The 13,673-nt window shown below is 40.8% G+C and overlaps 1 protein-coding gene across 3 annotated transcripts in view; it reads right to left on the bottom strand.

Annotated features, from left to right (window-relative positions):
* AK8 (adenylate kinase 8) overlaps nucleotides 1–13,673 on the bottom strand; it is a 60,383-nt gene that overhangs the window by 17,594 nt on the left and 29,116 nt on the right. For all 3 annotated transcript variants that reach the window (XM_015879182.2, XM_015879181.2, XM_015879183.2), the window contains exon 11: nucleotides 6,092–6,233. In XM_015879182.2, the coding sequence (XP_015734668.1) occupies nucleotides 6,092–6,233 (142 nt within the window). The remainder of the gene's footprint in view (nucleotides 1–6,091; nucleotides 6,234–13,673) is intronic.

Genomic DNA, 13,673 nt, shown 5'->3' on the forward strand with positions numbered 1-13,673 from the left:
AATTTCAGCAATCACAGAGTTCAAAGGTAAGGTACCTTTCCAATGTAACTGCCCTGGTGCAAAATCAGACAGCAAACACTGTAAGGGACTTTCATAAACCAGATTTTCACAAGTACAGACATAACAGTGAATTTTCTACATCTATTCAGAATAACATTCAGCCAACTTTTGCCACCAGGCCACTGAAGTAAGGAAATGGTAAGAGATCAACCATTTGAGATGCCTGACAACACTGCAGAGCCCTCCTCGTCCTCCTGTGCTTTCTCAGACACCATCTCCATCCTCAGCTCTCAAGCATGTACAACTCTCATTAGATTTATCAATATGTGCTCTTTTCTGCAGTGCATATTAAGCTTCTGTTGCACCATTACAGCTGAAGGTTTCCTCCCTCAGTTTAGTTCCTCCAACTTCATACCTGAAGGACTGAAAGCATTAAGCTCAGTGTTTCCAGTTTGACTGCATCTGTTCCCATGCAGAGATTATGCTGGTTTGGTTTATCTTGTCTAACACTTGCTACTATTGCCAAAGACATGAAAAGTAGCCCAGACTACACATTTTATCAGGCTAGAGAGTCTTCAAGGTTTCCTAATGTCTCTTCATTTGCAAGAGGTAGCTACAGCAGGAAAACAACCCTTTTTTCTGCAGCAAAAAGAATGAAAGGATTCTGCATGTGGTTTTGTGTCCTTAAAAAAATAATAAGAAACCCTTGGCTTAGAAGTAGAAGTTTTTCTTCTTTCTCTTCCTGGAGGTTTGGAAGCTCGCTGAGATCAGAGATCTCCTTAATTGCTGTGCCCAGGACTTCACCAAACCAACTCCAACCATCAAAAGGAGCCTGGAAGAGGAAACTTCTAAAACTAATGCCTGCTTCCCACAACTGAAGCCAATATACCTCTTATTTTTGCTGGAGCAGAGTAAGAAAGAAGCAGCGATGTTTGTGACAACAAATGCAGCATCCCACAGTTATTCACTATGAAGTAACCTGTGGGTGTGACTGCTGGATAGAGCCCAGATGCCAGAGCAAAGAGTGCCTTTCCATGCACAACTGTTATGTATAAGGTTAATGGCATAGTTACACTTCCCTAAGACATTTTGCCTATTATGAAGTGCTCGCTGACAACTCTTGCAATAGAGATGGAACAGGAAAAGAAAAGTAAATGACTCTCTGTCCTGCCCTTTTAGCTCCTAATGACTTGCCCCTTAGATTTTTACCAGACCACTCAGTCTGTTTGGCATTGAATATGTAGAGGAGAAGGACAAGAGTAGCTGGGGTGGAAGCACTGATGTGAGAAGTGATAATAAAAAGGAAACCAATTAGCATTAGTGAAGACAACAGTCAGCAAGCCAGCAACCAGAAAACAGCTCAGAGAGAGAGCTGCCTTCTAATCAGAAGAGACAGAAAGCAAGAATGATTGAAACAGGGAATTGATCTGCCCATTATTTTTACTACTTCCTTTTAAAATTAAGCCATAGGCCATTTGGACTTGCATGCAGTTTCTCTGGGTCCCTGGTGCAGGCAAATCGTGCTGTACTGATTTAGTACCTTAATTAACAAACAATCTTTCTGTATTTTTCCCTTGAAAATGAGGGGAAAATAAGATATTGTTACAGCATTTTTTCTTTGTTACTCATAAGGTTTTTGCATGCCATCAATTAAAGACACAACTAAAAAGATACAAAGCAGCTATCATTTAAATTAGGCCAAAGTTATAAAAATGCCCTGTAAGATTTTTCCATGTCAGAATAATTCAATCACTGTTATGTTTCCTTGATGCAACTATTTTGGGACTTAGCTTGTTGCTTGATAGGATTTTAATTGAGTCATTTACATTTAATTTCCAAATATGTAGCTGTTACAGAAGGCAGGAAGGAAAGGGAAGAGGGAAAATAAAGGAGCCAGAAGACAGCCAATCTTTAACAAAAATATTTCTGATATAAAAAATGAAATCTGAGGAATACATATTCAGTGATAAGTATTCCAGTCCATGTCTGGTAAACTCTCAGATAATGGCAGCACGGTAGGGTCACTGGGGTTCTATTAGCTCAATTAATGAGGAGTAAGATAAGGCTAACACCTAGCTCTTCAAACGGCTAAAAAATAGAGCTGGTAGTAATGGAGTTATTAACCTTCGCCAGCCATTGAATTTTGCTGCTGATTCAAACTCCATTTCCTAGTTCAGGCCTCCATTAATAGGCTGTTTATTATCCCTAATCCACACTGGGATCAGCTGCAGAAATATGAAAGCCCCATGTAAAGACCAAATAGTTTAAAAAAATCTTTTTTCCCCCCCCATTCTGATTCTTTCCTTTTGTTCTCAACATATTCACACACGCTATGTTAGAAATGGGGAACTTCATTATCCTAATCTGTTTGGATACAAGTTCTTAGTAGCCTGATGAAAAAGAAGCTTAAAATCTATTATGTAAAAAGATCATATAATTGGAGATACAGCCACATCCTTTTGAAAACCAAATAAAACAGCACTGGAAAACTTGTATTGGAGAAGCTACTGCTGTTTGTTTTCTCCACTGGGAAAGAAAAACCTTTAGCATTAGAAAAGTGGGTATTTGAAGTATATTGCACACTTGTTTCATTGCACTGCTACATCCTCACTCCAGTTCAGCATCCTTCCCCAGCCTTATCTGTCTGCATGGTGTATGACTGAGCAAATTTTCCACATATTTGATGAGATGGGAACTCACAACGTTGTTATTTGTCTAACAATGAAGTTTGTAGGTACTACTGTGACATAATTAACCAAAACTGAGATGTGAAACAATCGACCCCAGATTCAGAATAGATAGAAAAACAAAGGAAGTGGCATAGCAGAGGAAATGGAATCTCAGGACACCTTTAGCAGTAGCCCCCACTGGAACGTATGGAAAGAGTAGTTTTATCAGCTTGAGGGGAACTCTGACACAAACTAGGCTATAATTTTAACTACAGAGATCTTGAGTTAAAGGGTCCTCAGACTCCTTCTTGCTGAGTTTGTACACTCAGGTGAGATCAGTTACACTTTGTCAGTGTCCAGCATGTTTTCAATGAAAGAAATGCTGTAATGTTACTACAATCTACACACAAGACGTTATCCCCAAATATATCGCAGTAACATTTAAAGGCATTTAAGTGGTTATTAATGGAGATAAAAACAAAATGAAAACATATTTGTGCTCCTATAAATATAGAGATATCCAGTACACAGCACTACGTTGAAAGCTGAATGCAGTTCTGGTTGTCCTATCATAGAAAAGGACCAGCTAGAAGAACTACAAGTAGATCACAATGAACCAGCATTGTCAGTACTGTTTCTTTTTATAACCCAAAAAAGAGAACCATTTTCATATGACACCAAATGGTGAAAACCATTCCTACTTGGTCAAGGCCCAAAGTACAATGTGTTGAAGAAGCTATGAAGTCAAGAAAAGGGGGTTTTTAGATGTAGTTGTCCAGATGAACCTCTGGCTCAGCGTATCTGTAAACTGCTGGTGGCCATAAAGTGGCCAGGAACCAGCAGACAGCTGGTCATGAATGAGCTGAAACTAATGAAAGAAAAATAATAGATGAGATTTCTGCTACTGAATTGTGTTTTATCTGTATGTGGGAGAGAGCAGAAAGAGACAAAAAGGATTTTGCAAAATAGAAAGTAGAGTTTTCTTTATATTAGAACTGCCCAGCGCTGTGCTGCGTATTTCCTGTTGTTATTATTCAAGCATTAACAATGAATAAAGCTAAAATGCTTATTTCTGCTCATTTGGATGAGGAACTGCATTCAGTCTGTCGTGTTAGAAGTTCTGAGCTTCAGATGCTCACCTGTAATTGTACTTGGAATCCCACTTACCACAGTCACCAAGTGGTTAATGTTGTTCTTTTACTAGATAGCTGTGAGACCACTAATGGATTCAGCTTCTTATTTGCCCTAAAGGCTGCCACAGTTCAATGCGATTAGGATCCTGTCCACTTAAGCAGTACTGCTTGGTGGGGAAGAACACAGAAAGAAGTACAAGGCTCTTTTCTAAGCACAGGAAGAGGAGTTCTCTGGTAGACAAGTTTTTTCTGATGCAAAGGAGATCTTCCTGCACCAGCCTGTAAGCATGCCTTTGCTCTACTGCAGATTCTAATTTAAACCAAACCTTACACCTTCTTCTTTCAGTGGAAGATGAATTCTTGTCCTTTTTGTTCCAGGGCAGTTCTTTGGATGCAGTGGCTGACTCAGTATGAGTTTGTTTTTTTTATTGTTACATTTTAACAAACTTTATGGCCCATTTTGTTTGTTTTCAAATAACTTTATTTTCCTTCTTTTCTACCATCAATTACTGGGTTTGTTTTTCTTTCCATAAGATGGAGGAGTCAGGAGACTGATCCTGCTCCATGCTGTATAATTTAGTATTATGTGTACTAGCTTTATGAGGTGGGAGTCAGATAAAACATAGTATTTGAACACTAACCATTTATTAGCTCTAAGGAATAGATTTATGACTTGACAACCAGACAATAACTCTGTGTTCTGATCAGCCAAAGAGGTCTACTTTGAGTTCAAAACACAGAGTAACATACTCTTTCACAAATAATTTTGTTTACTGATGTGACTAGATTTTAATAATAAACTTGATATATATGTAAATTTATTTTAATCTAATTTCATCAACAGAGTCCTCCTAAAAATGAGACTTTGCAGATTGTTCTGTGTCTGATTTATAGATTTCTGCATCCTATTCCCAGATTGATTTCAAGGCTATAACTCTATCAGTGTTTTCTCCTGATGTCAGAAACACCACCTCTGCAGATAGTGTTTTATAACTAGCATCACAACTGCAACTGAATTACTGCCCTGCTATCCTATGCTGCAATATGTCCTTTTGTTTATAATCACCCTCTCTCCCTCAAACACCTACTGCTTCAGCTGCATGGAAAATAACAGCTCCAAAATCAATCAGGTAGCATGATGCCTATTTTTGTCCCCTACTTCAAGCCCTGTGTAAAATAGTAAGGGCCAAATTCTTATCTCAGATCTGAATGTGCATCGCTCTTTAAAGAAAATGGAAGCTGAAGAAATGGGTGAGTGCAAAATTTCTGCATGGAAGATCTTATGATGAGTTGTTCTTTCTCACTTGATGAGGTCCCAGCCCTGTAAAGAAGCACCCTGCACACACTTGAGCATTCACAATGATCTCGTGTGCTCAGATACTTGTTCAAGAGGCTGTGGATCTGCTTTTTAAGTAAATATGAAGAATAATCCATGGGAAATGCTATTTAACTGTCACTTGCATTGCTATTAAGCTTCTTTCTCCACTGTATTCATGATGAAGGCAGCCACAGAGAAGATACAGGAAGAATTCCTTCACTAATTTAAACACTTTTTTCACCACTGGTTCTTAGATTAAAAACAAGAGTTTAGAAGCATAAGAACCACATATTTCCACTGTGTGCCATAGTAGTGGCCATCGTGTCATCTAGTTGTGCAGATCGAACCAGGAAGTCGTGAAGCAGAATGGAAGAGCCACTCAGCATAGATAAGTCTAACAACATTTCAAATGCTCACCACCTTTGGATCAGCTGTGAAGAGTAACCCCACTGTATCTGCCTGTCACACAAGTTCTCTTTTGATGCACATTTCTCCTATATTGCATTTCTGAACAATTTTTCATGGCTCAAATAAAATATAATTCTCATGTTGTCTTTAATTATTTCACAAAACCCCAAACTCTGATAATGAGCTCCTCGCAGCACTAATATATTCCATTCCATCACACATATGCTAAAGCAAGAGGATGTAGATCCCTCTCCTGCTGCAAATAAAAATATACCTCCTGATGTAATCCAAACTTTAATCCATTTCTTATGGTTTTATGGTTTGCCTTTAAAAGCATCTCAGTTATATTATCAGAACAACCTCTCCTCTCTTCCACAGTTTGGCCATCTGGAGGATTTGTAAGGCCAATGCTCTATTTCCAGCTCTTTGGGACTGAGACTCCTTTTCTAGATATGGACGGAATAAACAAAGAAGTTGCAGCTGCCTAAAGAATGTCAGTAAAGATCTGTATCTCTCCACAGTTTTATTTGCAATGTACGTGATGTGCTAAATATATATCTTACCTGTTTGGAATAATACATGCATTTTGCATCATCTCTGCCTGCTCTGTGTCCCTTGGGAAGCCACGAAGCACCCAGCCCTTGGCCAAGCAGTCTGGTGCATTTAGGCGTTTCTCCAGGATCTTCATAACGATGTTGTCTGGGACTGCAAAGGATTACAAAGAAGACATTTCTTTCATACACCGAGTCTGCAATGAAGGAGGCAACCATGCCACTACTTCTGGTTCAAAGGAACAACAAAAATACAAACGTGTTTTACATAGGATGGATTTTGGAGGGAGGATCACTGCTGAGCCTGCACGTCTACTGTGCTATCACAGAAACCCCTCAAACCATAAGAAATCACAGGATTACAGCACAGTGCTTGGTGAGAAGTGATGTGCAGGTAGTTCTGCACTGTCCTTTTTCTCTCAGCCATATTGGGATGATGTCACGATGAAGAGTGTGACATAATCTTATAAAAATGCAAAAATAATGACCTGATCCTAAAATCAGGAAAGGAAAAAAATGTCTGTAGCACTCAGCATTTAACTTTGGGGATGATAATGGCTCTGCAATAGCAGCCTGGATGTGCTGCTTCTCCATTTTGCCCAAAGGCTTGAAGCTTTTACAACCAAAAATACACTTCCAAAACGTATTTCAACTACTGTGGTTACAGCACCGATGACTCTAATTTTAGAGATGGAAGTTCTCTTTCCTCTGTTATTATTTATCTTTCAGGCAAGAGAGTAATAACTGCAAGAGTCTGGCTGGGCTTACAGTCACCGTGTAGCTTTTTAAATGCTAGGTAATCATACACAGGAGGGGTCCTGCATAGCAGACTGCAGAAAGTAAAATAACTTTACAGTAAATATTTGTACCATTTGAAAACAACAAACATGGACTGGAGAATTAAGTAACCAGCTTCAACAACCATAACTTCATTTACAGGAGACCTTGCATTGTGTTGGGATTCTTGTCAAATAACTAAAAAGAAAAGGCAGCAAAACCACCTCAAGCTGCATCCCCAAAAGCAGCCAAAGTGATCTGCAAGAAGCAGGGGAGACTCTCCTCTCCATTAGTGCACTATGTCTAATACACTGTTGCCTCTACTGGAAACAGGCAATAAAAAACATGACATAAATCCACATGGTGGGATGCCGATGTATTGATACTCGCCCTGCCATCACATCTGCATACAGAAATACAACAAGTTTTTGTAGGAAGGTGTATGTGTCAGATTTCTGACAACGCAATTCGCTTTAATTCGCTGACTAAGTGACAGCAACACGCCTGTGTTTTAGAGGAGTATATTATTGTCAGTGCACATTTATACCCTGGCTACGAGCTGGTTTTAAACTACAGTAATAGAATCCATTTCCTCCCTGAAATTTAATATTTCCTAAAGACTTCTACCTCCGTCATGAAATTCATCACCTCTCCTTTAAGTAACCAAATTACTGAGTTTATAGCATTGCACTCAGAAATCAAAAATAGAGGAAAACCACCGGGAATTAATTACAAAACAGATTAGTGTGTGAACCGAAGGTACTCGCTTCACATTATTAGAAACAAAAGACAACACAACCAACCAAACAAAAAAGCCCAACAAGATACAGAGTTCCATTCTCCAGCTGCTAAAAGGAATAAAAAGGAATGGAATAAAATCGTTACTAGTTGCTTGACAGGGGGTAAAATGACAGTGCAAAACATGGCATTGCATTAAAAATGGGACTGATAAAGCTAACAGCAGGCAGGAATGTTATTAAGCAGATGTTACCTATCTAGCTACCCAAGAGCTGAACTGCAGGTTGGCACTGGGGGTAGCAGCAGCATTGCAGAGCTGTTTGCAGGTCAGCTCTTCTCCCTGCCCTCTGGGTTACACGATCTAATGCAAAACCAACATACCCCAGAAGGAAAACAAGAACAAAATCCCACCTTCTCTTATCTGGAAATGTATTCCCATGCAAAGATGGGTGGAATTTTCCCAGTACTTGTGAATTTCTGGCTGTGACACTAAACTTTCTGTCTTGATACATGTTGTTTTATTGTGATTCCTGCTGGAATGGATGTACAAAGATGCCAAAACATGCCATTTTTAAGACATGTGCAGAATGCTTAAAGATGGATGTGCGAGGGAGCTGAATGAGACCTCCAAAGCCAAGCAGAAATCCGTGCTAAGGTTGGATTCTGCACGATCCCACATTCCCTGTGAGATGAACCCCAGGGAATCAGGGCAAGCACTTGGAGCCCTGGGAATGGCACAGGAACAAAAGTGGGTGCACTCTGATTTTGGGCTGCCGGCACATCTTTAGAGATTCTCCAGTTCCAGGGGTCAAACTGCTTCCATCCTGCACAAGGGGAGGAGAAACACCACAGCCTACAAGCAGTTAAAATGCAACTGTGATGGGAACCAGGCAGCATCTCTTGATCTCATCTTTATGATCCCATAAGCTTTCCATGAAGCCCGAGGATCAAAATCCTCCCATTTTGTGACTGCTTTTGAAAAAAATACTGAAGCCAACACAAGAGGCAAAAAGATCTAATGGGTTGAAGTAACAATTAATTAACAGTATAGCCAACAATACATCAGGTTGGTGACTCTTTCAAGAAGTACTGGGGATTACGTGGTAACCCTGATAGCTTGCTAATTTTGGTGATGACTGATGAGATCAGCAATACTCTCCACATTGCTTGTATACTCACGTACATCTATATATCACTGAATAATATAGATGCTTACATACTTCTGTGCCTCCTTCTAAAGCTAGATGGCAAGAAATAAAACATAAACAAGTCAGACAGCAAGCTCTGCTCTCCTCTTGATTAGCAAACATACCTATCACTTCAACACAATGGGGGAACATAGCTTGTTGGCTGTTCAATGGCATTACAAAGTACATCAGCTGCCCTTGAACAGAAACAGTCACACTTAAAACGGCTGCATTAAAACTGTAAAACATCTTCCACGGGCCAGAGAAACAAAAAAAAAGGGGGGAGGAAGGGAGAAAGAAATCAGTATTTTGCTGTGCAGTAAGTAATGAAGAACGCTGCAGCATGGTATTCCTTTTCACTCATGTGGAACTGTCTCTGGAATGCAAGGGAAATTAATAACCTGTAATTGGAGTGGCACACAGCCTGTAAGCAACTAGCCATAGGTCTCCTGGCCTTTAGCACATGACCCAGAGGGCTATATAGCAAAGTAGAGTCTACAGCTTTTCTGATGAGGCAGTCAATCTACATGTTTTAAGTAGATTATGAAGCACGAGAGCTTTGAATAATCAATTCCTTTTCAACATAAGCTTGTGTGAGTTTCCAACTCTGAAAGTTGGGGGAATGAGGCTCTAGAGAGATTTTACTTTATCATTAGAGAAGTCCAAAGATAAGTTTCTTGTAAAAATTACAGTTTGCTACAAAGAGATATCCAGACTAGGCAGTTGGAAGCACATCTCTATTAAGGAGCGAAATTAAGGTACAGGAGTAAAACCCACCCTCAGAAGTAATTCTTCAGAGCTCCAACGGTACCCTATGCTGAGAGCAGTGGGGCAGGGGCTCAGTGAGCCTCTAAAACAGCACGGGCAGCAGAACTGGGCCACAATCAGCTTCATATGGAAGCGTATGCACAAATGAATTATATTTTTGCCTAACGTCAATAGCACACAGCATGTCCCCTTTATCTCTCAGCCTGTTTCGGCTGTGTTAATGGTCTAGACCACACATCTGGCTGTGACCCTAAGCAGCCCCAGGGTAAGGGCAGGCACGGCCCAGGAACAGAAGCTGGAAGTGCTGCTGTTTGTGCTGGAACTGCTGCATGGACACCTGGAGCGCTCCTGTCTCCGTGACTGTCAATCAGCACCTTCCAGCAGACCATTAAAAAATAAATTTACTTCCCAGAGCTTCAAAGGTTTTCCCAGGTAAAAGGTACTTTGCATGAAAAGCACATTCTCATGAAACTCACAGGAGTGTGGCCTATTAGCTCTGACCCAACCCATAGATCTGCAGGACTAATAGAAAACCCTATCAGGCAATCAGTTGACAAAATCATACCATCTGCTCAAGACAAAAGTAACGGAACATTAAAGGCACAGTCTGAGAGGCAAAAAACAGTGCTTGAGAGCTTACAGGGCATTATTCTCCAATAGCTTCAGTGCTGTCAGTGCTCCAAGCTATACAATTATCATATTTAAATGCATTCCTCCTCCACCTATTTCTCTTTAAAACAGACGTCTGAGGGGTATTGACTCACTTCTCCAATGCTATAAACCCTTGATTTTAAGGAGGGCATAAATGCATTTGCAGGCATAAATTCTGTCAGCTTTGCGCTGTAAAAACTTTAAGGTCCTTTTGACAATACTGTCCATTTGCCCTTTATACTTCACTCAGATATATTTTTTTAGCAGAAGACTTTCACTGCTAATTCAGACGCCCGAGGCTCGATCCCAGTACCTGACAGTTAACATCTTGCCCTGAGTAGAAGCTACTGCCAAAGGCTGCTTTCCCAGATTGTGGTGTCAATCCTAAAATTAGCAAAGCATGCAATTTGCTTATTTTACTGCTCTATAAACTCCGCATTATTCACATTAGGTAATTTTATTTGGCCCTTTCACAGAAGCACTCCATTTTCTCACCTACATTAAGATCCTCAGATTGCCCCCAAATTAATAACGATAGCCGTAGCGACTGACATGAGTCGCTGAGATTTTCACTCATCTCATAGCGAACAGTTGGATGGAACCAACGATCCCTACAGCGGGTGGCGATGTGCGGAGTCCGACCGGCTCCGGGTCAGCACCACGCGGGGAGGACAGCGCTCTTACGGCCGGTTGTGTAGCGCCACCTGCCGGCCGCGACCATCGGAACTCAATAGCGGGGCTGTAGGAATTATTTTAATACAATAAAACAGCCGCATTTTAGAGCTTTTTTTCTCTCTTTTATCATAGTAGAGCTTCCCTCCCCTCCTTCTCCCCCCACAAAGGTTTGTTGTCATTGAATAAAAATTTACCATATTAAAGACAAGCGACAACAACATTTTTAAAGCAGGTACAACCCCAAACCATCAATCAGATCCCAGATGATGTGTGACAAATTCAGACCTTCAAAATCATATGATGAAGTGAAAGAAGCACATCGTTCTTTCTCAGTTACCGAGGCAGAGATCTACCCCTGCTCACAGCCGGGGACGGGGGAAGCACTCAGCCCTGTGCTGCTTTACCTGCCAGTGGCACCTTCTGTTTAGCAATGGAAATTCACCCCAAGTTCAGCATCCACCTCGCCAACAACAAATAAAGCTTTTCTCCTCTAAAAATAGTCCCCGTGATGTTTTCGAGCATCTCTTCGCATTTGCCTAATGGCAGAAGCCATCAGCGAGCCCTGGGATGATCTAGTGGGCTGACAACGAGGTCACATCCACACACCTGGGTTCCCATCCCCAAACACACGCTGATTGCAGCACGGCTCGAGCTGATTTAGGTCTTCTGCCTCAGTTTACCACCTGCAAGATAAAAGCTGCTCTGAATTGCCTCTAAGGGATGTTTCTAACTTGTAGGTTTCTAAAACTAGCAGGAAATGGTGTATTTGCACCACTGCTTCTTACTCCTGCAGCTTCTGCAGAGAGAACACAGCTAAATGTCAGACAGCAAGCACAGTTCTCACCCCGGTAATGCATCATTTCCAAGGTAATCAGCAAAGCCCCTTATCTCTTCCTTATTTCTACAACAGCTCTACTGAAGATCACAGGTCTTGTGATAAGAATTTGGGCTATAAAACCCTTTTTTTTTAAACACTGACAATATGAAATTAATAATAAGAAAAATTTCACTCTGACAGCTGTGGTGAAAAACACCTTAGCTTTCTACACCAAATATAGATTTCACCATACGATGATAAGGAGGATGCTAAGGGGTCTGTAATGCCCCAGCAGTGATGCTTGGTGCCAGCCCCGTTCCCCTGGCTGCTCCCCCCACCCTCTGCCTGCAATCAGGGTCTCTCAGCCCCACAAACCATCAGACCAGCACCTCACACCACCTTACAGTGAGGCAGAAATGAATGAACGTCACGTTTCCAAAATATAAAGTGATTCAGAAGAGCTATTTAATATTTTGCCTGTCATAATAAAGTGTTTCTATACACACAGCTCCCGGTAAAGCACAGCCAAAGCTAGAATCTGATGATAAATTCCATAGATCCTAAAAAGGGGTGCTGCCAATGTGCATTCCCTTCCACTTATCTTATAAAAATACTGTGATTTCTCCATCCCAAACTCCAAACAACAGAACAAAACAATTCAAGCTTTTCCCCCAGCAGCTGGTGCTGCAAGAAGAGCAGCCAGGAAGAAAATAAAGAATTTATTTCTATGTTTTCTAAGAACGACCGTTAGCAATAGAGATCCAAATAAACAAAAGATTAGTGCTTGGAATCAATATTCTGCTTTGCTGTTTAAAAGCCCTGATAAGCACAAGGCCCAGGATGGCCACAGCTTCCTTCCAATCCAGGAGGGTTCACAGCATTCTCCAGTGATTCAAAAGGGCGACTGTGGGCATCTGATCCCTTGTCATGTACAAAGGGCTTTAACCCCACCCTCATGCAAACCCACCAACCCCAGCAGTATCTCTGAGAACGAAGGCACCTATTGATACTTTGGTGATGAGGACAATGGTGAACGCCGCTGCAAACCCATGAGGATGGCAATACTCATATGGGCAGAGCCATATCCACTAACTGTCATCAACAGCCTCTAAAATCACAGACTCCTCAGACTGCTTCCAATCTGCTTTCCTGTTTGTGTGTGTGGTTGTTTGTTTGGTAGTGGTGTGGTCTGTTTTGTTATTGGTTTTCCCTATTGTTTGTTTTTCTTAATCCCAAATGGGGCTGCATTAAAGAATACCTTTGTACCCAGGTCTCCCCAGTGTCACCTGGCATATCTGGTAACCACATGCAGAGGTTTGTACCGTTTGCACATCATGCAGGAGAAAATCAATATATTGCAGTTTCCATACACAGGAAATGGGGGATGGCTCTAATTTACCACATTATGGTAATTCAACACATTAAAGAACAAAAGTTGAAATCACAAAAGGAGACGACAGCTTATTACTGTTCATGTGCCCCATGTGAAGCTTCCTATTCTATGACCTTCCATCTGTTATTAAAATACAGACACCTAAACCAGAAAAAAAATATATATATATATATTTTTTGTCCTCCTGACCACCAATTTTTTCCTAGTAGGAAAAAAGGCTGCTACCTATTTTCCATAAAAAAAACCAACCTTTGTAGGGGTCCCAGAGGAGAAGTCAAAAGTTTGACTTGAAAAACGGAGCTACTTCAAAAGCATTGTCAAACAGAGGTGAGGGTTTCTTAAAAATGCATAAATTAAAGGAGGGTGTATTCATAAATACCTCCATAACTTTATAAGGTGTACGTGTGACTGAGATGCGCCTATCAATGAATGCACGCCCTTGTTAGAAAATGAACTTGAATAAAATAGGAAATCGATTTGTTTATTAGGTACTGTTTGGACTCTGTGTGCACCCGTGTGTGTGTGTGTGTGTGTGTGTGTGAAAAATGAAAGAAAAATGGAGAGTTTTTTTTTCAATAATAAAAAGGG

The sequence above is a fragment of the Coturnix japonica genome, chromosome 17, assembly GCF_001577835.2.
Source record: "Coturnix japonica isolate 7356 chromosome 17, Coturnix japonica 2.1, whole genome shotgun sequence".
Lineage (NCBI taxonomy): Eukaryota > Metazoa > Chordata > Aves > Galliformes > Phasianidae > Coturnix > Coturnix japonica.